The sequence below is a fragment of the Larus michahellis genome, chromosome 24, assembly GCF_964199755.1.
Source record: "Larus michahellis chromosome 24, bLarMic1.1, whole genome shotgun sequence".
NCBI classification, from domain to species: Eukaryota; Metazoa; Chordata; class Aves; order Charadriiformes; family Laridae; genus Larus; species Larus michahellis.
The window spans coordinates 1485217-1509145 of record NC_133919.1 but is presented as its reverse complement, the minus strand read 5'-3'; the positions used below and the strand labels follow the sequence as shown (position 1 = coordinate 1509145).

Below are 23929 nucleotides of genomic sequence, written 5' to 3'. Positions count from 1 at the left end.
ATGTGCTCTACCGGATGCTGCTCCATTGTGAAGAGCAAGACAGTGTGCTGCAGCCAGCCGTGCCAGAAGACTATCTGCTGCGAACCATGTCAGAAGACCATCTGCTGCAGGCCATGCCAGAAGACCGTCTGCTGCAGCCCCTGCCAGCAGTCCATCTGCTGCGACCCATGCCAGAGGCCCTGCTGTGACCCATGTTGCCAGCAGTCCTGCTGTGACCCATGCCAGAAGCCCTGCTGTGACCCATGTTGCCAGCAGTCCTGCTGTGACCCATGCCAGAAGCCCTGCTGTGACCCATGCTGCCAGCAGTCCTGCTGTGACCCATGCCAGAAGCCTTGCTGTGACCCATGCTGCCAGCAGTCCTGCTGTGACCCATGCCAGAAGCCCTGCTGTGACCCATGCTGCCAGCAGTCCTGCTGTGACCCATGCCAGAAGCCCTGCTGTGACCCATGTTGCCAGAAGCCCTGCTGTGACCCATGCTGCCAGCAGTCCTGCTGTGACCCATGCCAGAAGCCCTGCTGTGACCCATGCTGCCAGCAGTCCTGCTGTGATCCATGCCAGAAGCCCTGCTGTGACCCATGTTGCCAGCAGTCCTGCTGTGATCCATGCCAGAAGCCCTGCTGTGACCCATGTTGCCAGCAGTCCTGCTGTGATCCATGCCAGAAGCCTTGCTGTGACCCATGCTGCCAGCAGTCCTGCTGTGACCCATGCCAGAAGCCCTGCTGTGACCCATGCTGCCAGCAGTCCTGCTGTGACCCATGCCAGAAGCCTTGCTGTGACCCATGTTGCCAGCAGTCCTGCTGTGACCCATGCCAGAAGCCTTGCTGTGACCCATGCTGCCAGCAGTCCTGCTGTGACCCATGCCAGAAGCCTTGCTGTGACCCATGCTGCCAGCAGTCCTGCTGTGACCCATGCCAGAAGCCCTGCTGTGACCCATGTTGCCAGCAGTCCTGCTGTGACCCATGCCAGAAGCCTTGCTGTGACCCATGCTGCCAGCAGTCCTGCAGTGACCCATGCCAGAAGCCTTGCTGTGACCCATGCTGCCAGCAGTCCTGCAGTGACCCATGTTGCCAGCAGTCCTGCAGTGACCCTTGTTGCCAGCAGTCCTGCTGTGACCCATGCCAGAAGTCCGTCTGCTGTACCAAGGTGTGCCAGAAGTCCTGCTGCAGCTGTAGCCACCCTTGCCCGCAGCCCTGCTGCTGCTGTGGCTGCTACCCCTGCTGCTGCTCTGGATGTCTGTCTTGCTGTTCCTACGTGGTGAAGAAGAAGCCTGTTGTGGTGTGTTGCAGACCCGTGCAGTACTGCTCTCCCATGAGGAAGTATTGCATACCCATCCAGCAGTGCTGCGCCGCCATCAAGAAGAGCTGCTGAGCCAGCTCTGAGTAGCAAAAGCAGCTCTGCCAGCTCCCATCTCTGTTGTGCAGCAAGAGCAGGCACAAGGAGACGAAAACCTGCTCATTTGCTTCTGGTTCACATGATGATGGAGGAAACACTTAGCGATTTTCTTCTTGTTTTCACACTTAAGCTGTCTTCTTCATTCTGTCCTTTAATTATTGAACATCTGCAATGCACTTGAATATATCACCCGTCATATAAAACAAAGAGCTATTTGATATTAGTGGGGCTGTAAATTCTCTTCTTGGTGTATGGCACTTGGGATACTTTTGCTGTTAACATGATCATTCTTCATTTTCTCTCTTGACTTGTAGACAATAAAATTTAGCATTAAGCAAAACACAAAATCTTGTCTTTTGGTTGTTCTTACATAGCTTTGTCCAGGATGTGTCCTCACTCTGGTGGCGTTTTCTATGCCTTCAGCCAGGCTCCTGCTGGCTACAGATGTGCTCGTGTGGCACAGCAGAACATTTAGGGAACAAAGAGCTGCCCCGCCATGCTTCCCATTGCCGTAAATCAGGTCATGTCTAAAGACAGCAAGCAGAGAAGTATGATCCCTTCATCTGCCTTGGTTAGTTCAAGTTTTACTATAAAACTAAATGGTTAAGGTAAAGAAAACCCAAAGGACAGAGACCGAATTGATTCATTCCACCATCTGAAAACGCACCACTCCATAAGATGTACAGAAACTCATCCCTGATACTGGAACAGGTATTTCAATAGGTACCGAGAGGAATTCACTACTCACTGAATAGCAGGCACCATCTTCTTCCACTACTCTCTTCAAAAATAAAATTTCAGAAAACACCTTAGATCGGTGAATTGTTTTTATGTGAGCAGAGATTTCCATATGCGGCGTTCCTGGATCACAAGCAGTGGAATGAAACCCAGGTGTTAGCATAGAACTTAAAAGCTTCATTCCTGAAATAGCACACCCATGAGTCAACAATACATTTTCTACCCGGCTGAGACTTCCTTTACTATTAAAATTCAGGACTCAGCTCTGAATTGCACGTCTCAGGAAAATGCCTTGAGCGCTGTCTTGATTGCTTCCCTCAACCAAATCTTCAGCGCAAACATGGAGTCTGCATTAGAATAATCTTCACTACCATGTTGGACTCTTCTGAAGACATTACTCAGGTCTTCAGGATTTTTTTATTAATAGGTAAATCAGGTGCCATACGCTGGTAGAAGGATATCCTATACCACACCATGCCATATCAGAAGTGCATTCTGTTAAGGAAATCTTGTGAATATTAATTTCACCATATGCAGGAAAAGCTGCCGTGACAGATTCCTCCCCATTCACAAAGGTACTGCAGCTCTCAAATTCACATAAGCCCCATGGAAGCTTGTGAAGTTATCATGGCATGGCATGGCATGTAAAAGGGATTTAGTACAGAAGATGTTATTTCTGACCCAACTATACATTAATGCCAGAATCTCCTCAATATCTGTATAAGACCCAGATTAGCAATAGCCTGGCAAGGGTTGACATCCATTTCTAAGAGGGACATGGACCTGCTGGAGCAAGTCCAGAGGAGGCTACAAAGGTGATCCAAGGACTGGAGGACCTTTGCTGTGAGGACAGGCTGAGAGAGTTGGGGTTTTTCAGCCTGGAGAAGAGAAGGCTCTGGGAAGACCTTGTAGTGGCCTTTCAAAACTTAAAGGGGGCTTATAAGAAAGACGGGAACAGACTTTTCATCAGGGCTTGTAGAAACAGGTCAAGGGGGAATGTTTTTAAACTGAAGGAGGGTAGAATCAGACTAGATAGAAGGAAGAAATTTTTTACAACGAGGGTGGTGAGACACTGGAACAGGTTGCCCAGAGATGCCCCATCCCTGGAGGTGTTCAAGGCCATGTTGGGCAGGGTTCTGAGCAGCCTAATCTAGTTGAAGGTGTCCCTGCTTATTGCAGAGGCATTGGACTAGATGGTCTTTAAAGGTCTCTTCCAACCCACACCATTCTATGATTCTATGATTCTAACACAGGGATCATCTTGGCCAATATGGCGACAATAAAGCCTGATAAAAAGGCAATGAATTATTTATTCAGTGGACAACATGTTTGAGAGTTTACACAAAGAGGGCATTACTTCCTGCAGGCAGGTATTCAGCTATTATCGTGTGACGAAAATAATGCTCCCCTAGGGACAATTCCAGAAGAGTCACACAAGGTCATAGGAGGTCATATTAACATCCTGGGAAGAAACTATGTGTCCCAGCCACCAGAGATCACCTGCCACCACTCCAGCCTCACATCGAGAGTCTGCTGAACAGGATGCAGACTTTATTTGCCATGAATAGATGCTGTCTCAGCACCTTGGGACTGTTACCTTATATTGGTGTCCCCTCTCATCATAGGAAAGCACCATCACCACCTCCTTCTTCCCAGGTGGATCTGTCCTGGTGCTGCATGTGGCCACAATTCCTTCCTCCATCCCCAAGCCTGTTTCCTGCCATCTGCCTCGACTCCAACCATCTTGTCCATTGCCTCTTGACTGTTCAGCCAAGCTTTGCACGCACAGCAGCCTTGGCCTTAGCACACTGTAGCCAAAACAATTCACTGGAAGGGTTCAAGGACAGGTTGGATGGGACTTTGAGCAACCTGGTCTAGTGGGAGGTGTCCCTGACCAGGGCAGGGGGGTTGGAACTAGATGATCTTCAAGGTCCCTTCCAACACAAGCCATTCTACGATTCTATCATTCTATAAGCAATGGCCGGAGAAGTCCTGTCGGGTGCCTGAACTTGGAGCATCTGTGAGATACTCACAGGGCTCCCAAGGTACAGGGGAAAGGCATGGAGAAATGCACTCAGGATCGGATTTGCAGTGTTGAACCTCATGCTTGCCTACAGTGACACAGAAGCAAACTGTTAGTGTGAAACACTCAAATGTGATCATCATGAATACCATTAAATACAAGCTTTTTTGGCCTCACAGACCTTAGAAATAATCTCAGGAAATGGAGTGTACAGAAACAACAAGGAAAAAAGCTAATGTGTGCACAACTGCCTTGAAAGCTGCTTCATTTAGACTTAATCCATCTCTTGCATGGATGAAAATGAAAAAAATCACAATAGTTTAGCAGAAATAAAAAGCAGGGGATGTGAGGACCAAACACCATGGAGAGAGACCCAAGAACAAGCCTGAGAAAGGAGAAACCCTTCAATCTTAACTTTGACCACACAGCCACCTCTCAGAGGCTGGAAAAAAAAAGGATTCATGTTGACCAATAGTTTCCACTGGTCCCCCAAAATGCCATCCAGGTGCAGAGGGGACACATGATCGGTGATATTTCCAAGTTCCAAGCATGGTTTTCCCACTGCTTCAGCACCCACCTCCCCCGGGCACATTGTTAAGTGTCTCTGTGTCCCAAGGTGATTCCTTGGGAAGTGCGCAGGAATACCTTACAGCTACCTCCGGTTCCCATTAATGCAAATTCATTAGAAAATTTGCGCTTGTTGTTTATATGTACAACTAATTACCATGCAGAAATGAGGTGGTGAGCAAACAAAAAGAGGTAAAGATTAAATACCGGAAGACATGTGAGCGGCATGTACTGGGTGATACACAACGAAGTCAGAATTGCCAAAGAATGCCTCATTTCCAGGGGGGGTGGCTTTGAAGCATATAAAAAGCTTCCCAGCACAGTGGTCTTCATTCGCTCATCTTGACTTCTCCTCTCTTGTCCTCACTGGTCAACAGGGTAAGTCAGAGCTTACTTTTCATTTGCACTCTTCTCTACTCTACTCGGGCTGCTTTTGCAGCAAACCATCCAGGATTTCCTGCACTTTTTGGTTTGGGACTAGTTTTGAGACACTGGTTTTGGGATCCACCTGGGTGGCTTCTTTCTGATGGAACCAGTGCTGGACAATATGCCAAATGCACTGGTGTCCAATGCAAAAATATGGAGATCTCAGGGATGGGTTGCCATGGGATTCTGGACAGTAGGGACTTCCCCAGCCAGTCTGGGATGGACTTTGGGATAAGCATGCTTTAAGCTCTCTAAACAACTGGGAGATTCAGGCAGTGTAAAAGACTCTCTCTGTTCCTTCCAGCTTTGCCTACACCACTACCAACAACATGCCCAACGGATGCTGTGGTGGAAGTAACTGCACCGTGTGCTGCTACAGCACCAAGAAGTCGTGCTGCAAGACGCCGTGCTGCCCACCCATGCAGTGCTGCTGCCCCTCCACCTGCTGCATGCCCTCGCAGTGCTGCTGCCCCATGCAGAGCTGCTGCATGCCCATGACCTGCTGCTACAGCATGAACAACAGAGGCTGCTGCGGTGGCAGTGGTGGCTGCTGTGGTGGCAACTAAACCCACTCGGCAAAGTGGCAGGCAGGGCTGTGCCCCCTGCTGCTTCCCTTCTGGCTCATTCGGTGTTGGATATGGATGTGGACATGGATACTGCCCTAAACGCTCTTCCTCCTTTGCTTAGAGACTGTAGATCTTCTTTCCTCTTTGCCTGCCTTTAATCACCAAGTGCTTGTAATGTGCTTTGAAGTTGCTACCAGTGCCATTTTCCTCAGTCCCGCTGTTAATTTTCCTCTTGGTATGTGGGATGTTTAATTCCTTTCATCGCTGTTTTGCTTCAATCTGTCTTGAAAAACAATAAAATCTGTAGTTCATGACCCTGCAAAACTCCTGGTGGTTGTCTGTTTGCTAGCTGGTGCATCCAGAGTGCATCACCACACCTATCGATCGCATTTTCCTTGCGTTTTCTTCCAGTTTTGGGATGCTCCTGTCTAAAAGGTGCGAACGGGGGGAGTTTTGCCTACACAAAGAAAATCAGTGCATCCCTGGTGCAGTTCTGAACTTCTGCATGGGTCTATTCAAACACAAACTGAGTGTCTGACACCTCTGCAAGCAATATTTCTCCTCCCACTATAAAACTACAAAGAAATAGGAAGAAAATAATACATAAACTTGTAAGGCATGTGAATTACTTCTGAAACAGCTTGACACAGGCACAGCCCGACTAGGAAAGCTCATGTATTTCAGCTAGCTAGAGGTCTACTTTAGAGCCTACAGAGAGTCCCTATAAATAGTTTAACATTTATGAGATGGAGGTCTTGCCTCTTCTCAAGTGCCTGGGTTAGCAGATATCGAGTTGAACTCTTAGAACAAGTTTAAGTTCTCAAGTTGAACTCTTGAGAAACCTCAAGGAGTGACTGGGACAGTGGGAATTGTACCAAAACATAGCATGCCAGATCTGCACCACAGTCCTCGTTCTGTGTCTAATGCCCTTTACTGACCCTGTTTCCACACCGCTTCAGTCCCTTCTTTGCATTAAGATCCACGGCCTGCTCACCAAAGACCATTCAAGTACCCAGGTAACACAAACGGCTGCACATAACTACGACGGGTGGGAAATGCCCACCTAGATCATCACTTCTTGCAGTTGCAGGATTTGCCAATGAGCATTTTGCCTCTGGAGACACAAGTGAAGGGAACCCTTTTGCTTCTGCCCTATTAATTCCTTGTAAATTAGTCAGTTTTCATGGGCAGGCAGGTGTATGCCTCCACAGAGGGGACCTTCTGGAAAGGAAATGCCATGAATGTTCTTCTACCCTGTCTGTAGAAGTCGCAATTATACATGTTGTTTCTCTAGCATTTTGCTCAAGGAATAACTCTCATTCCAGGAAAGTCTGGAGAGGAGCTGGATGCATCTACTGCAGTGCAAAGCAGCACTAAAATCGCAATGTACCCCCTGCTTCACTGTGCAGAAATCAAACCAAGACCCCTGCTAGCATCCTCGGGGCTGGTAGGAGCTCATCTAGGAGCATCCTTCTTTGGAGCACCCCAGGGATCCCAGAGGATGTCAGGCAGCAGGAAGGGAACTCGCCAGGCAGGATCCACCATCCTCTCATTAGGCAGCACTCCTCTCAGGATAATGTGGCGAGATCTTCGAATGAGAGGAGCAATTTTAGGATATGGAAAAAATTCCTCACAAATACCCTGTGTTCCTGCCAGCATTCAGCCCCACAGCAAAGTGCATTGGAGGCAGAGGCTGGTGTTAAATAAGCATTCATCCACCTTGGCTCAGTTGCCCAAGGCTCTGCCTTACCTTGACCTTCCTCCCTTCCTCTCTCCCTCCCAGAAAATGGTTTCACCTCAGCAACGTCTCTTCCTGCATCATTTCTGAGTCCCTGCCTCCCACTTAGCTCCATGACCCCAGTTAGGACCAGTTTTCTGTGCTTGTCATATCTCTTACACCTTCATCTTCCTCTCACCCTCTCAGTCCATACTGGGGTCTTTAATTTACCACTTCCAACACCCACAAAGAGTCCTGCACAACCTCCAAGTCCTTGCTGAGGAGCTGGGCAGGGTGGTCCTGATGGATGCCAGGGCTTCCAGCACCCAAGGGAGTTTCAGCTGGTTGCAAGGGGAGGTTGCAGGAGGAACATGTTGACTTGCTGTCCATCATGACCGGTCCCAGAGCCACAGCTCCTTGCATTGCTGCTTGCACAGGCAGTGCTGCCCCTTAACTTTTTAGTTAAAATGGCAAATTTTCTGAAGAGACTACTCGATTCCAAGTTTTATAAATGTTTCTAGTAAAGCGGTCCCAGCAAAGCAAAGCAGGACCTGACACACTCTTGTGTTAGTGATGCCCACATGCAAACCTAAACCCCCCAGATTAGAGGATTTGCAAAAAAATTTAGGGAAGCCAAAAGACAAAGATGGCTTTGGCATCACAAAGATGCTCTTACTATGCATGAGGGCAAGATGACCTTGCATGAAGTCACATGCCGGTGACAGAGACCCAGGAGCTGGCGTGACTCCCGACACATCCCAAAAACATGGTCTTCTTGCTCACGTGCATGTCCTGTGACCAGGAGCAAACATACCTATTTTCATTAGATTTTCCAAATATTTGGTTCAAACACCAGTCCAATGAAACAGCCCATCACATGCCCAAAAGTCCCAACCCAGGGGTTCAGTTTCGGCTCGTACACTGATTCAGCACCAGCCGCTGCTGAGTAAGTCCCTTAGAATCTTTGTCCGTCACTGTCTGCATTTGTAAAACAGATACGAGGACGCATTTTTTGGCTCCCTTGCAAGGTTGCAGAGAGGACAAATTCATTAGTATTCGTAGAAGCCCTTTGATTATCTGCAGGCTAAACAATTATGAGGCAAAACAAAGGTAGTGATCACAAATAATAAGGCAAAGAGTAAATACCAGGAGACACGTATAACTAAAAAGTATGGGTTTGGGTTAGTAAACAGGGAAGCTCGAATGGTCAATGGCTGTCTCACTTCCAGGAGGAAGGTGTCTAGGACTATAAAAGGTCTCCCAGTCCAGCTCACTTCATTCGCTCATCTTCTCTTCCCTTCACCTCTCCTCACTCTTCAACAGGGTAAGTGAGAACATCTAAATCTTCCTTCCTTTTCACAAAAGAAAAATGCTATGGATATCTTATAACAGTACCCAAATATAACTGGGTATCTGGACTGGGACTTTGGCTGAAGTTGGGCTTTTATGAACTGTGTACTAGGAATTATGGGGACGAGCCAGAAGGTTAAGGATGGAGAGACTATAGGAGTATCAGCAGAGCCATAGAATCATAGAATCGTAGAATCATAGAATGGTTTGGGTGGGAAGGAACCTTAACGACCATCTCGTTCCACCCCCTGCCCTGGGCAGGGACACCTCCTACTAGACCAGGTTGCTCCAAGCCCCGTCCAACCTGGCCTTGGACACCTCCAGGGATGGGGCAGCCACAGCTTCTCTGGGCAACCTGGGCCAGGGGCTCACCGCCCTCAGAGTGAAAAATTTCTTCCTGAATATCCCCATGCAGAGCAAGGGGACTGAGAATGATTCAGGAGGGCCCAGGCTGAGGGCTACGTGCACTGGGCTGTGTGATTCTTGCTAAGACATTAGAGATGCTCTGGTAGGAGTAGGTGGGCATCTACATTGCAGAAAAAAAACAGAGAGAAGAGTTACGAGCAAGATTTATTACAAACAAGACAGCACTCGGTTTCAGCTCCTTGGATCTCCGATTTAGCACAAAGAGAGCTTTGAATTAATTCTGTATTTCAAAATATCCCACTCCCAGTCACAGGCAGACTCTCTCTTTTCCTTCCAGCTTTGCCTACACCACTACCAACAACATGCCCAACGGAGGTTGCGGATGCTGCGGTGGAAATAACTACTCCGTGTGCTGCTACAGCAGCCCCAAGTGCTGCAAGATGCCGTGCTGCCCACAGTACTGCTGCCCCATGCAGAGCTGCTGCATGCCCATGACCTGCTGCTACAGCATCAGCAACAACAGAGGCTGCTGCGGTGGCAGTGGTGGCTGCTGTGGTGGCAACTAAACCCACTCGGCAAAGTGGCAGGCAGGGCTGTGCCCCCTGCTGCTTCCCTCCTGGCTCATTCGGTGTCGGATATGCATATGGATACGGATACGGCCCTGAACGCTCTTCCTCCTTTGCTTAGAGACTGTAGATCATCTCTCTTCTTCTTTGCCTGCCTTTAATCACCAAGTGCTTGTAATGTGCTTTGAAGTTGCTACCCACTGATCAGTGTGATTTTCCTTTGTAAGTGCTAGTCCTGCTGTTAATTTTCCTCTTGGTGTGTGGGATGTTTAGTGCTGTTGATATATCATACAGCCTTTTCTTGCTCTAATCTCCAATTAGTCATGAAAGACAATAAAAGTTATAAGCTATGACACTGCAAACTTATGGTACGTTTATTCATTTATCTTTGTCTTTTAAACTCTGTCTCTGGTCTGGGACTTTTTTAGCACTTGCTTAGTTTCTGAATATAATGAATTTTTGCACTATTTGTCACGCTACTGATGACAGCCCCCCAGCATATGCAGTAAATTTCTTGGGTCAGTCTTTCATCCACGGAAAAATAGTGCTTGCTAGTGTCGGTATGTTATCTAAGCTACAGGAGCATCCACTTGGTCATGCAGTTTCATGCTATTCTTTCCCCTGCTTGCGACTTTGAAGATACACAGACTGCAACTGAAGCAGCTGTATGGTCCTAAAGCCATAGCTAAAGGTCTTTTTTGGTAATGGAAATCTTCCCAGCGAATTTGCTGAGCTTTAAAGCCGCTTTCCTAAAAGGCTCGATACCTTGTCAGTAAGATCAAATAGACCAGCAAGCACGGTCTGCGTGGTGCAGGGAGGGAGGGAGTGATTGAAGGATGCTGACGTGTAAGTCTAGCCTGAAGGATTCAGAAATACTATTTAATTTCATCTGGAATTCTATTAAAACGTGGCAATTTTTCAGAGATGAGATCCAGAAATTAAATATTTGCACTTCATGATTCGTAAAATCCTCAGGGGGGGAAGTGACTCCAAACCATCTCTTCTAACAAGAAAAAAAAATAATCCAAAAACAGCATAATCTTGGGACTGTGGTAATGAGTTATAAATCTAAAATCCTTGTTGGCCCTTAACAGATATCAAGGTCTTTTCCATCCTTACGTGCAAGTCCCGTGGCTTCCTGCAAGGCAATTACATTTTTCCTGTAGCTAAAGAATAAATTAACTGCAGCAGCAGCGAAGTCGTCAGGTCCAAGCACGCGCCCTGGAGTCACACCCCTGAATTCTGCACATGCTTTTCCCAGTGATTCAAATATAAATGCCACTGGACAAAGCTCTGAGCATCTCTCACAGAGGCTCTGCCATGGAGTGAGCGCATGGAAATACCTCCTGCACTGACAGCCCAGGGCTGCTGGGAGGGAGACTTCGCTGGTACTTAAAAAATGCCTCGACCGCCCACAGAAATGCAAAGTGGAGCAGGTCTACAGAAAATGAGTCAAAGCAGAAATGTCAGAAAGGTGGATACGGTGCTTCACAAAGCCTGACATTGTTAGTCCGTGAGGTCAGGACTCCTCTGCGGTGTCCTCATTCCAGATTTGCAGAGCATAAAAGGGCTTTCGGTGTTGAACCCGCTCACTTGACCGAGGTGCTCCTCACTTGTTTAAATAGGGGAATAAGCATCCCATCCACAGCCTGACATGGTCCACCCCCACGCCCTGGCGTGCTGGTGTCCATAGGGATCCTGTACTCAGAGCTCAACTCTTCCAGTCATCCGTACTACACACAAAGCAACAACATCTGCCATTCGTCATGGTCCTGATGTCACCCTTCATTCCATCACCATCTCTCCCGCTGTCAGGTTTCTCGGTGCTCTGGAAGGTGATGAGCATCGTGTCCAGATGTCACAGACCTTCTCTGACAGACAAGGTCCAACGGGCAGCCCCACCTGCAAACCCAACTCCAGTTCGGTGGAGCACACGGCAAACACAGCGATTCCTGGGTTAGGGCTGGTCAGGGTGGTGTTAAGCTGAAATAGTTGAAAAATCGATCACTTCATACTGAAAACAGAATTTCACTGTTTTTCCAATTTTTCCTTTTTTTGAAAACTGCTCTTTATTCTGGCAGGGAGCCTGCTTATTTTCAATGAGAGACTTTTCTCTGTTTTCTTTCAGCCTCATGAAAAACCATTGCCATTCACGTACCCGGCTCCAACACCCCTCTGCTCCAACACCCGGTTTCAAGCCATGAGCCGTTGGGCGCCTGGACATGGGACTGGACACCCAAATTCCCAGGTCTTTTTGTGGTTTTCCCACTGCCACGAGAGACTCCTTTTGGGCACATCACTCAGCATCACGGTATTCCAGGTATCCTTATCCCAGGATCCCATCTGACTAACATTAGGTAACAGCATATTTGAACATGACCGATGGGAGAACTAATTAGATAATGGCCACTGCATATGCAAAGAGCTAAGCTGACATTACATCAAGGGCGATGCTAATTGCAGCTGATTAATCCAACAGCAAGTGCCAGAAAAAATATACATACAGAAGTGGCACTCACTGCTCAGCTATTAATTCCCATGGCATGCCTCATTTCCAAGAGAGCTTGGCCGCATATAAAAGCTTTCGGCCCCAGCACTGTCCTCAGGACTCGGACACTCTGCTCAGCCCGTCTGTCACTGGTCACAGGGTGAGTTGGATTCTCTCAGCTGTCTTGGATTCCTCAAATTTTTTTCCATAGAAACCGAAGAAAAAAAAAAAAAAAAAGAAGTGGGTGGATTTTTTTTTTCTTTTTCCCAGACTATTTATCCCCGAGGGCTTGGCCATCTCTGCCACAGGATGCACCACCGTAAAGGCGACAGCGACCAGGACTTGTGCCATGACGAGAAGGGCTGGACGTGGCACGGTTCCACAGGGTGCTGCCACGAAAGCCCCCTGGGCACCACGGACCTGTCCCCTTGCCACGACCCCGGCAGCATCAGCCGTGACATCGAGGGGTCCTGCCAGAGCGAGCCGCAAAGCTGCCAGCCCATGGAGCCGTGCCCACCCCAGACCTGCTGCCCACCACAGCAAAGCTGCGATTTCGGCAAGCCCCGGCGGCGGGTGGAGGTCAGCCACGTGCAGCCTGTCTGCCCCCCACCCGTGAAAATCCACCGCCGCCCGCTGCAGCAGTACCGCCCGCCCCTGCGCTGCGAGGAGCCGGGGTGCTGCGGCAAACCCCGGCGGCGAGTGGAGCAGTGCCCGGAGGAGGACGCCTGTCCCCCCGTGATACTGCATCCCCGGCCGCTGCAGCATCGCTGCCCCTGCATCCCAGTCTGCTGCCCACCCGTCCAGCACCGCTGCCCAGCCCCTGTGCCCCTGCCGCTGCATCCTGGCCAGCACCAGCAAAAGCAGGTCCCTCTCTTGCCACCCTGTCTGCAGACGAAATGAGCTGGGACCTGTCATGGTCACCGAGAAGAACGACAGATGGTCTCCCCCACCCCTCTCTCCAAGGAGAGGAGGGAGAGAAAGAGACCTGTGCGTCTAGAAGAAACTAAACTACTTCAATGAAAATATTAATAAAATAAGAAAAAGAAAATAATGAAATATATACAATATATACAAAACCATATCGAGATCGTAGGATGATGATCACGTCACCGGCGGGCACTGGGAAAGTCCCAGATGGATGGGAACTGGATTCTGGATCTGGATTCAGGAACGCACCGATGGGGATCAAAGGCAGAGGAACAGAGTCCTCCCTGGACACCGGCCATTCAAGAAAGAGACTTTGATCCCTCGGCTTTTATCCTGAGTGTGATGCCGATGGGATGGAATACTGTGTTAGTCAGTTTGGGGTCACCTGTCCTGTCCGCTCCTCCCCGCAGGTGCCACCCCTCTACGCTTTTCCGCTTCTGACCCTCCATCGGGGCAAATAACAAAGTTATCGGAGCTTGGTTGTTACAGCAATAAGTATAAGCAAGAGCCTCTCTGCGTACCATTCCTTGGCATAAATTATAAATAATCAGATCTTATCACTCTGAGAACGAGCAGTGCCTCCACAATACGCCGTTAATTTCGGAGAGTTCAGTTAGTCAGAAGAGGCTTAGCTAAAAAGCTAAAGCTAAAAGCTAAAAGCTAAAATTACTGAACAGAAAATTAGTTCTTGTTTTACCTCAGACGAGGACAGACCCCTCCCCAGCACGTGCCCGCACGCTGCTCAGCGTGGGGGATGCTTCGCCTCTCACCCAAGCTGCCGACGCTCCCAACTCCGCTTTCGGCACGAGGCAACACCGCCGTGGCCAGTGGCTCGTTGCTGCTCTTTGCACACTGGATCCGGGGTCCGCAGTCCCCTGCTCGACCCCAGCACCGACACTTTAAATTCCCAGGGTCCTGCCCTGCCAGGGAATAAGCTTTAATCATCCCCACTCAGGGTAGAGCAGCTGTTGCTCCCCTCTTCTGAGAAGGTGAGCAGCCTGGGGATGGGGAAACCAAATGGAAAGAGCCAGAGCGAGGATGGGAAAACCACCTGCCTTGGATTCCCCGTCTCCCATGGTTCAGCGGACTGTGATTTCAAGGTTCTTCGAGAACAGATACAGGATTGTACTGGGAAAAAAGTACACACTGTGACTGCAGGAGCGTCGAGGACTCCTGTGATTTTATTTTCTCCCTGTGTATTCAAGAATAAAGTTGAAAAAATTTAATTGACACTTGGTTCCTTTTTTTGTTTTTTTTTTACCCCCAAAAATATCACCGACACGACAATGAGAAGATGTTAAAAGTCGCTCAAATTCTCACAAGCAAACTTGTAAATTTAAAATGAAAATTGGAGTTCACACGTGAGGATTTCAGCTGTGGCTGTAGCAGTTCCACCAGGATGACCTCCGTCTGCGTGCTGTAAAACCCTCTCCGCCATGGTCGCCCACCGCAGGACCGATGGACGGACTTCACTATGGTCCCTCAGCAAGTCACCTAGGTACAAGCAGTTTGCTCTACAATGTGTGCCATCGTCTTCATTAGCTAGATAGCAACACTGCACCGGGAGGCCATCCAGCATATAAATGTTAATTATGATAATAAGCGTGTGCCCCAGCACGTGAGGCGTGTCTGTGCGTGCCAGGAATGCCTTTCACTCGGTGCAGGAGGGTGCAGGCCAGGCTCTTCCTCCGCAGCTCCCCACTGCCCAGCTCTGGCAGGCACACTGGAAATGTGCTGTTTCTCTCACTTTGCCAGAAAAGCCTCCCACTAGGTGCATTAAAATATATATTGTTGTTTCTTTGTATTGCTTAAGCACAGCCCCAGTTTGTCCTCAGAGCCGCTAGCAACCACCAAGCAAAACCAGAAAGAGGGAAAAAAAAAGAAATTCATTCTTGTTTTCTTAACACGGAAAACCACGACAATTTATTTTTCTCATGTCTAATTTTAACCAAATGAAATACCACTTACATATGAACTTTGACTTCAGAAATCCCTTATTTTATTAGCTATTTTCTTCCCAGCCTCCTCTCACTGAAGCTGGTTCCCAGGCACCGTCCCGGCGCCGTGCCCAAAGGGCTGACTCAGAGCCCACAGACCAAGGGCCACCTTAGTAGCCCACACGCCGGCCCTTCCAGGCCAGCTTTGGTCCATCTTTTCTTCCCAGCTGCTTTTCGACAGCCGCCCCAGCCCTCCCATCCCAGTTAGTCCATCTCAGCCACGGGAACATTTCTCCAGCCTGAACAAGTCCCATCCTCCAGCAGTTTCAGCCACTCACCCCAATTTGGTGCCACCTGTAGATTTGCCGATTCCACCCCATTGTCCAGGGCATTAATGATGTTAAACAGCACCAGCACCAGCACCAGCCAGTTTTTCACCCACCACGTAGTTTACCCATCTGGTCCGTACCTCCACCAATTTAACTACAAGGCTGCTGTGGGACACTGTGCCAAAAGCCTGGCGAAAGCTGAGGTAGCACCATCCATCACACTCCACTATCCGCAGAGCCAGCCTCTTCATCACCGAAACCCATCAACACGCTTTGCTTTTGGTGACTCTGAGCTGGCTCTTCCCAATCACCTGTTTGTGCTTCAGGCACCTGGAAATTCTCCTCATGGGTAGCAGAAGGGGAAGGCTGGGACATTAGCAGTGTGTCCATCACGGCTCCTGACTCACAGGTCACCCGGCAGCCTCCACTCAGTGTCTCGGTCCTCTGGAGATGGTGAATAAGTACATTATTACCTGCCTCACATAGCCCATGTGTGGCTTAAATGATGTGAGTCCTTTATGTGCACCACTCAGTAAGTACATTATAATTAAAAGATGCTTATCAGGAATCATGAGTCAAGCAGAACATGCCAAGCGCTGGGAACAGCATCTAAATGGAGGAGATGTTTTGCCAATAAATAATTTAGTCCTCGTTCCTGCAGCGTGTTTCATTTACAGGGGGAAGACTTGGAACCATATAAAAGGCCTCCATCCCTTTGGTTCTCACAATCTGCTCTCCTGGTCAGCATCTGCCTTCCCTCGTGAATTGGGTAAGACGCATCCTGGAGCAGCCAGGTTCATTTTTGGATGGGCGTCTGGATTCAAGAGGTCACGGTCCTGGCACGCTTGCACTGTCCTTCAGACCGTGCTCTACACACCAGGGCCAGAGGATGGTGGGCTAAGCCAAGAAAGAAGCTGTTGGGGGACCTAGGCATGGGATTTAAAACAATGCCACTATGAGCCGCAGTGCTTTATAGCTGCTTCTGTTCTTGGAGGGGAAAAAAAATCAAGGGTAAGGTCAGAAAGACGGTTTGGACATAATATGACCAGTATTGGGCAACTGTAAGAATTTCCTTTAGATCCAGGCTTTCAGGGTAAGCAAGGCTGACCTATGAATGGCTCGCTAAAGCAGATTTATGGGAAATTAAATGAAAACAGAGGAGATGGAAATGCAAACCTATCTGTCCATGTGTTTTTCAGGTTATTCCCTACAATTCAAACATGATATACTCGTCCGGAAGGGAATCATACTTCAACTTGAACTCAACCTGGTACGATCCCTCGGGGTCCTGGCTGGACACCCGGCGCACACCCTTCCGCTACGGCTACAACACCTGCTCCTCAGGCTGCGAGGGCGAAGGCGTCGAAGGCATGAGAGGGCACAACTACCGGCATTATGGCTATCGGCAGCCGGTCTGCTCCGAGAGATGCCATGGCTATGCTGCAGCTGACTCATGCCACGGCGGCGGGGGCTCGAGCTGCGTCAGGAGGCCCACGTACAGCTACGGGTCATCAGGGGGATGCAACAGCTACGGGAGATCGGTCTGCTCCGAGAGATGCCAAGGGTCCTCGGGTTCATGCCACGGAGGTGGTTCAAGTTGTGTCAGGAGACCCACGTACAGCTACGGGTCAGCGGGGGGATGCCACAGCTACGGGAGGTCGGTCTGCTCCGAGACGTGCCACGGAGCAGGGTACCAGGGGGGGAAGCCATGCTACAGTGCACCAACGCAGTGCATCCCTCAGTGCTGCCCCGTGCAGACCTGTCCCCCTCCGGTGCAGCAAGGCTGCGTGCCCGTGGCAAAGTGCATCCCAAGCCAGCAGCCCACAGCAAAGTGCATCCCATGCCAGCAGCCCGCGGCAAAGTGCATCCCAAGCCAGCAGCCCATGGCAAAGTGCATCCCAAGCCAGCAGCCCATGGCAAAGTGCATCCCATGCCAGCAGCCTGCGGCAAAGTGCATCCCAAGCCAGCAGCCCATGGCAAAGTGCATCCCAAGCCAGCAGCAAAAGCAGGTCTGCAAAGTTCCAGCCCGGAAGATAAAGTAGAGAACACAAGGAATGGGGATGAATGAGAGGAACTTCTCACTTGCAGCATTGCCTTGATGGTCTGCGTGTCCCGTATTGCTCACGGATCTCCACTCTTGCTGTCATTTTGCTTGTAACGTGCTTTAAAGGTGTGACCCATTGTCTCTGTGAAATATTAAGTGCTATTCATCTCCTTATTTCACAGCAGACATGGAGGCAATAAAAAATTATGGCTCATAACCCCCTTGCATCAGTGTTTTCCACTTCATCCCTTTGAATTGATTCTGTTCCTTCTTGTGGCCAAAGCTGGTGTTTGCAGCATCCCCGTTCCCCCTCACATCAAGGTTCCTGGTTGATTCAACTTGGTGTCTTTCTATTCCTACTCCAGACAACTTCCTCATTGAGTAGGGACTAGCAGTTTTCATTGTGGACTTTTTATGCAACCCAGCAATTAAATACTGATATACTAATGTAAAAAAAAACCAAAAACATACACTTATTCAGAGAGGTAAAGACGAGGAGGTCTGCTTGGCACATCACTTCATCCACTGACAAGGCGATGGGTGCAGCTTGATTTGTATCAGAAGCCTCCAAAATAAGCTCTGGGAAAAAAGTCAGGAAGAGGATTCAGGAATAGGAATGGCACAGATAGTGCAGAGCAAGAGGGGATGCTGAAGCTGGTGGAAGAGAAATGCTCTGGTCCATTAGACCTTGAGAGACCCCAAGCATGACAGTTTTTGACCCCAAGGAAGGCAGCTCCTGCAGGACCTACGTGTCTTCAGCAGCTGGTGCTCAGTGATGCTCGGTGCTGCTCTGACGGATGGGAGGTGTTGGGAAAAACCAGGGAAGGGTGAGACCTCTCAGAGCTGAAGACTTTGACCCATGGAGAAATGGGGATTATCTGGCCAGGAACACATGCAAATGGAAGTTAGAAATGGGTTTGTAGACATCAGGGGGGCATTTGGCCAGACCCACTCTCTCTAGCAGAGCAAAAAGCTCCAAACTCCTCGTAAAATACGGCCTGGTAGGGTTGGAAAGGGAGGCTTGTTGCAGCAAAGGAGGGATCTGGAGTCAGTGACTCACAGCATCATGTCCCAGGTGGCTCCTCGCACCTCGCCCAGCCCAGCCGAGAGCCTCCATTGTCTCCATCTCCCGGTGTCCTGCCTGGCCCAGCCTGCAGGATGTGACACATCGCAGATTCAGCCACTTCGCAACATTAATGGTGGAGATTTCTCCTGCAGCACAATCTGGATAAGGAAAAGAAATAAAAACAGGCGCAGGGTGCTCCTTCCTGGGATGGATGTTTTACAGGTGGACACACGGGGGCTGCCGACATGCTCTGCCGTGACACAGAGGCAAGCCTTCCTCGCCAACCCCTTCCTTGTGCGTGTGTAGAGGCTGATGGCCATGTGTGCTGCAGAGCACACAGTCCCCATCCCAAGCAGGGTTTGGGTGGCTGGGGCAGCCCAAACGCCCACCCCATGGGCTGTGTGGTGGACTACAATGGCAACACTGTTTGTGCAAGCCTCGGGGACCCCCATGGAAAGAAAAGTGCCAGCAAAACTATCACAGCAAAGGATGGGGAACTGGAAAAGGCATCAAAATCCACTTTCAAATCCCTTCTGGAGCTTGCAGGGCTGTGGAAGAGAGGGATGGAGGAGACCTTGGGATGGCAGCTCCCACTTCCCACACCCCAGGCAGTTGTTCTGCTTAAGCTATTTTGACATAGATATTTCTAACCTCTAACGAGAGGGACTTCACACAAGCTATCCTTGTCCGAAACAAAAGAGAGAGCATCTTTGTGTTTAAATCACCTCTCAGGGATTTGGAGGCTTGACCTTGTACCTGGGGTGTCCCCCGGATCCTCCTACAATCTTGGGTTTTTTCTGTGCTTCATGTATCTCCTTCATAAATAGAAAACCAATAACTGAAATATGGAAGAATCATGACCACATACAAGCCACCCAGAAACCGTGATCCAAACTGGGGAACAAACCAGCTCCTGAAACAATTGCTTCCATAAACCCAACAAATTACCCGAAGAAAAAAGCTGCCATCTGCTCAGAATAGGATCAAGGGACGCAGGGAAGCCTCTCCCAAAGACTTCGATCTTTGCAGGAGATATGTGGGGCTCAGAGACCAGCAGTACAGTCCTGTCCAGGGCACGTGAGTGTTCTCCCCACCAGGCCATGCTCAGGTGGATGTTCCTATTGCCGAGAGAAACGATAAACCTGTTTGTCACCATCCACGTGATGTGGGGTGTAATTAGTGAATCGTGAATAATAGTTTCACAAGAATTTTTGTTCTTCTCACGTTTGTGAAATATCCTCAGACACGTTCTGATTTCCTCATGTATCAATTTGTCCAAGTGATTCAGCTCCATTGGATAGCGATGAATCTCCCTGACTCTCTATTTCATTTTAATTCGATCTGTGCTATTATTAATATTACAGTGGCCTCTAGAGTCCTGGATGAGATCAGGCCTGTGTGCTCTGTAGGCAGAAAGACACTTTTCTCCCCAAAGCAGAGCGTTAAATCAACAGAGACGCGGATCCCGATGCCCTCCCCGATGTATATGTGAGGATGGAGGCACAGAGACAGGTCACAACGCTTCCCTCCCTACCTTTTTCTCCAACCAAAGTGTGATAAAGGTAACCAACAGCAGGTATTTGGAAGAAGTATTGTGGGAATGGGACATTACTGGAGACCTTTTGTCCTTCCGAGCCTCCTGCCTGGACGCTCTCTGCCTCCTGTGGGGTTTTAAATTCCTTTTGTTTGGGTTACAAGTCTCACTTTGAGCAAAGAAAAGACTGACTTGAAATACAGCAACACTCCTTTTAGTGCTTCTTTGTTGTTTTACTCAGAAATAGGTTTCTCTTTGATGCTAATCCCCGGGCACATCCCACCGCCTGCGTTTGTCAGCTCCCACCCTTCCAACCAGACACATCCAGCAGGAATTCACTTCAAAGCCTCGTGTCGCCATCTCCCACCTCTAAACCCCAACCCCAAACCTCAGTGACAGCTTTAGAGCCCAGAGGCAGCTCGACTCCTTTTGTAACCCACCAGGGCTGAGCCCCATTGCCCCGGTGGAGGCGGGTGGCCAATGCTGGCCCCGGGGCTCGGAGGAGGATGCTCAGCACTCCTTATTTTCAGGCCACCCCCCACATAGGCCAGCCCCGGGCTCTGTGCTCGCCTTCTGCCACCCCATCATGTGCTCATACCTGCAACCTTAATTCCCTTTGTCTCCTTCGCCCACTCACAACCTAGATTTTTTTCCCAAGCTGCCCAAATACATTCATTTTCCTACACACCACCGTGGCCTTATTTCTTCTATTTCAAGCCCCTTTTATTTTCTGGATCCCTTTGCAGCCCAGTCCACCAGCCCACCCCACTATCCCACCTTCCCATCCACTAATATTTTTGCTTTGCTGACTCGGGCTCGCAGCTGCTTTGCATTAGGCACAAGAAGCAGGTAAATGCTTTAGGCCAAGGCAGCAAGACCATCCAGAAACCTCCCCATCCCTGCTCATGAACCACACCAGGCGTGGTGGGCAATTAACATTTTTATGGAGTAACGAGAGGAATGGCGATCCCAAAGACGGGACATTGATCTGCTCATACTACCATGAGTCAAAACAGCAGTGTAAAAACTCTCCAATTAACAAAGTGCTCAGGGTGGTGAACAATCAAGTCCCTCCAGTGGGAGCTCCTCTTGTTTCCGGAGGAAAAATACTGGGTGTCCTATAAAAGATCTCGCACCCCATGTCTCCTCATTGTCTCAGCTCCACGTCTCCTCTCAAACTCCTGCTGAAAAGGGTAAGTCACGCTTGATCCAACTTTTGCACTTCTAATGATCACCAGCTTTGTCCTGATCCTGAGGTCTTGACCACTTCTCTTACATGTCTCTTCTCTGTGACTGTCTCTGTTCACAGTTGCTTAGTCCTTCCTTCTGCCTAGGTTGTCTTCTCCATCCATGTCCATACATAAATAACAGAAAGCAATGAGGAAAGTTTCAAACTTACTGGTTCAGACAGCTGAGGACGGGACTTTTCAGGTTGGGACTCTGTCTGGCCACCTCTTCTCACTAATCACCAAGTGCTTTAACTTCTCTTTCATATATTTCCCCAAATGAAGACAGCACAGAGCCCTCTGTACAGGTCAGGGACCACGACGGGCAGCCGCGCATTGCTAACTTTTCTCTCTTCTTCAAGAATCTGGCTTATAATGAGAATTTATTCTTGATATATAACCCCATCTAACTAGACAGCTGTTACTGCCAGCTGACAGACATCACAGTGTCTCTTGCCTTTGCACCCACTCAAAGATGATAGTCTCTCCAGCAGATCTGCAAAGATGTGCTCCCGCCAGGACAAAGACCAGTGCCACCGTGAAGAAGTGCCACCGACAAGTGCCTCCTCATGCCACAGCAGTGAAGGGTGCCACGGGAGCAGCGGTGGATCTGGTTGCCACAGGAGTGGATCTGGTTGCCACAGGAACAGTGGTGGATCTGATTGCCACAGGAGCAGCGGTGCATCCGGATGCCACGGGAGCAGCAGTGGATCTGGTTGCCACGGGAGCAGAGGATTCAGTTGCCACAGGAGCAGCGGTGGATCTGGATGCCATGGGAGCAGTGGGGGATCCTGCCATGGAAATCCACAGGATTGCCAGCAGCAAATTTATCAAGTATCCTCAAAGATGAAGTGAGCAGGAAGGACATTGTCTGCATGTTATACACATGTATATCCTTGATCTTGTGCTGAGTTCAGAAAGCTTTGCATGTCTCCTAGCAATCTTCAAAGAGTCCTGTACCTCTAATGATCTTATCTGTGGGTGCTAAAATAAATTGTGTACGTCCGCACTGGTGCGATTTTCTCTGTATCAGTCTGTAACTGTGTACGAGGTATTGCAGTTTGGAGTTCATGAGTTTCCTGATCATGATTTTTCTTTTGCCTTGTATTTCATACCACAATACAAGACCCCTTGTGCTTCTTCAATAGCCCTGAAGTTACCCTGCCCAGACACAGGCAATAGGGGTAGGCACTGCCACAATCTCCCCTATGGACTCCAAAGGAAAAGAGAGAGAATAATTTTAAAAGCTGACATTTTAGGAGGCCATCTCAGGCCCCTGCAGTGCAGGCAGCTCTCCTCCATGGCGCCTTCCCACAGAGCCGGAGACCCAAATCCCCCACCAAGACCCCACCGGCTGCATTGCGCAAGCCCTCAGGGCTGGCTATGGGCACAACCCTGGGGCAGAAAAAGCCCAATAGGCAAAGGCACCCATGATGGGACAGAAACTCCTTTTTTTTTGCCATCTGGCCCCAAAGCGCCATCGATGTGCAGGTATCTCCACATGCTTGTGGCAAACCCCCCAGCAAGCCTTTCTAGAAACCCTCTGCCCAGCACTTCAAGAGCCCTGGGTCAAGCCAGGGGCATTGCAAAATGCCAGCGTTACACAATGAACCGATAAATTTCTTCTCAGCTTGTAATTAACTGAATTGTGTAATTTATTGGTTTGGCATTGCCATTCATGAAATGGATGTTGTCCTGATAAGATTATTCTCGAGTGTGTCACGATGATCAGAAATATCTGGCATTGCTGAAAAGGGCGCAGGCAGCAGCTAACTCCCCGAACAGGCTGCTGGCTTTTGGTGTAAGAATGGTTTGAAAAGGCTGGTTGTGTGACTCCGGCATCTGCCTTAAGCCCCGTTAACAAACCCCACTTTCAACGCATGTTAAGGTGGACAGCCACAAAATCCAGAGGTGCCCAGGACTGCTGGATGGGTGCTGCTGATCTTTAACAAATTCAGAATAACTAAAACATGAGGAACTCCCACCTGGAGTGCTGCGTCCAGCTCAGGGACCCCAACAGCAGAAGGGCACAGAGCTGTCAGAGAGGGGCCGGAGGAGGCCCCGGAGATGCTGGGAGGGCTGGAGCCCCTCTGCTGTGAGGACAGGCTGAGAGAGCTGGGGGGGTTCAGCCTGGAGAAGAGAAGGCTCCGCGGAGACCTTGGAGCCCCTTCCAGTCCCTCAAGGGGCTCCAGAAAAGCTGGGGAGGGACTCTGGAGCAGGGAGGGGAGCCATGGGACGTTGGGAATGGGTTTAAACCAAAAGAGGGGAGATTTAGATGAGATCTGGGGAAGAAATTCCTTATTCCGCGGGTGGCAAGCCCCTGGCCCAGGTTGCCCAGAGAGGATCTGCCCCATCCCTGGAGGGGTTCAAGGCCAGGTTGGACACGGCTTGGAGCAACCTGGGTGTTGGACTGGATGAGCTTTAAGGTCCCTTCCAACCCAAACCATTCTGATTCTATGAATACAGCACAGTGTTGAGAGCAAAAAGTACTTTGAGTCTTTTTTCATGGACAGTATTTCCCATAGTTCTTCTGATGCCAGGACCAAACACAATTAAACAGAAGTGATCAAACCTGGGTACAGTTTGCCCTGACACGGTTCTCATTCATAATAGCAATTAAGCAATACAAAAGAAACATTTAGGTTGCGTACTTGATTCATTAACCCT

General features: G+C 49.4%; 2 protein-coding genes across 3 annotated transcripts; both read left to right on the top strand.

Annotated features, from left to right (window-relative positions):
* Positions 1–1368, top strand: LOC141734505 (uncharacterized). The gene is made up of 2 exons (XM_074566348.1): positions 1–806; positions 1092–1368. Exons 1-2 carry the CDS (start codon positions 1–3, stop codon positions 1366–1368), a joined length of 1083 nt encoding a protein of 360 aa, XP_074422449.1.
* Positions 1369–16612: 15244 nt separating this feature from the next.
* LOC141734725 (uncharacterized) lies at positions 16613–17434 on the top strand. 2 transcript variants are annotated; one of them, XM_074566827.1, is made up of 2 exons: positions 16613–17211; positions 17386–17434. In XM_074566827.1, the coding sequence occupies exons 1-2, from the start codon at positions 16613–16615 to the stop codon at positions 17432–17434; spliced, it is 648 nt and encodes a 215-aa protein (XP_074422928.1). The 2 variants fall into 2 exon arrangements, with proteins under 2 accessions (XP_074422928.1, XP_074422927.1); XM_074566826.1 differs by having other exon boundaries at positions 16613–17434.
* Positions 17435–23929: the final 6495 nt, after the last annotated feature.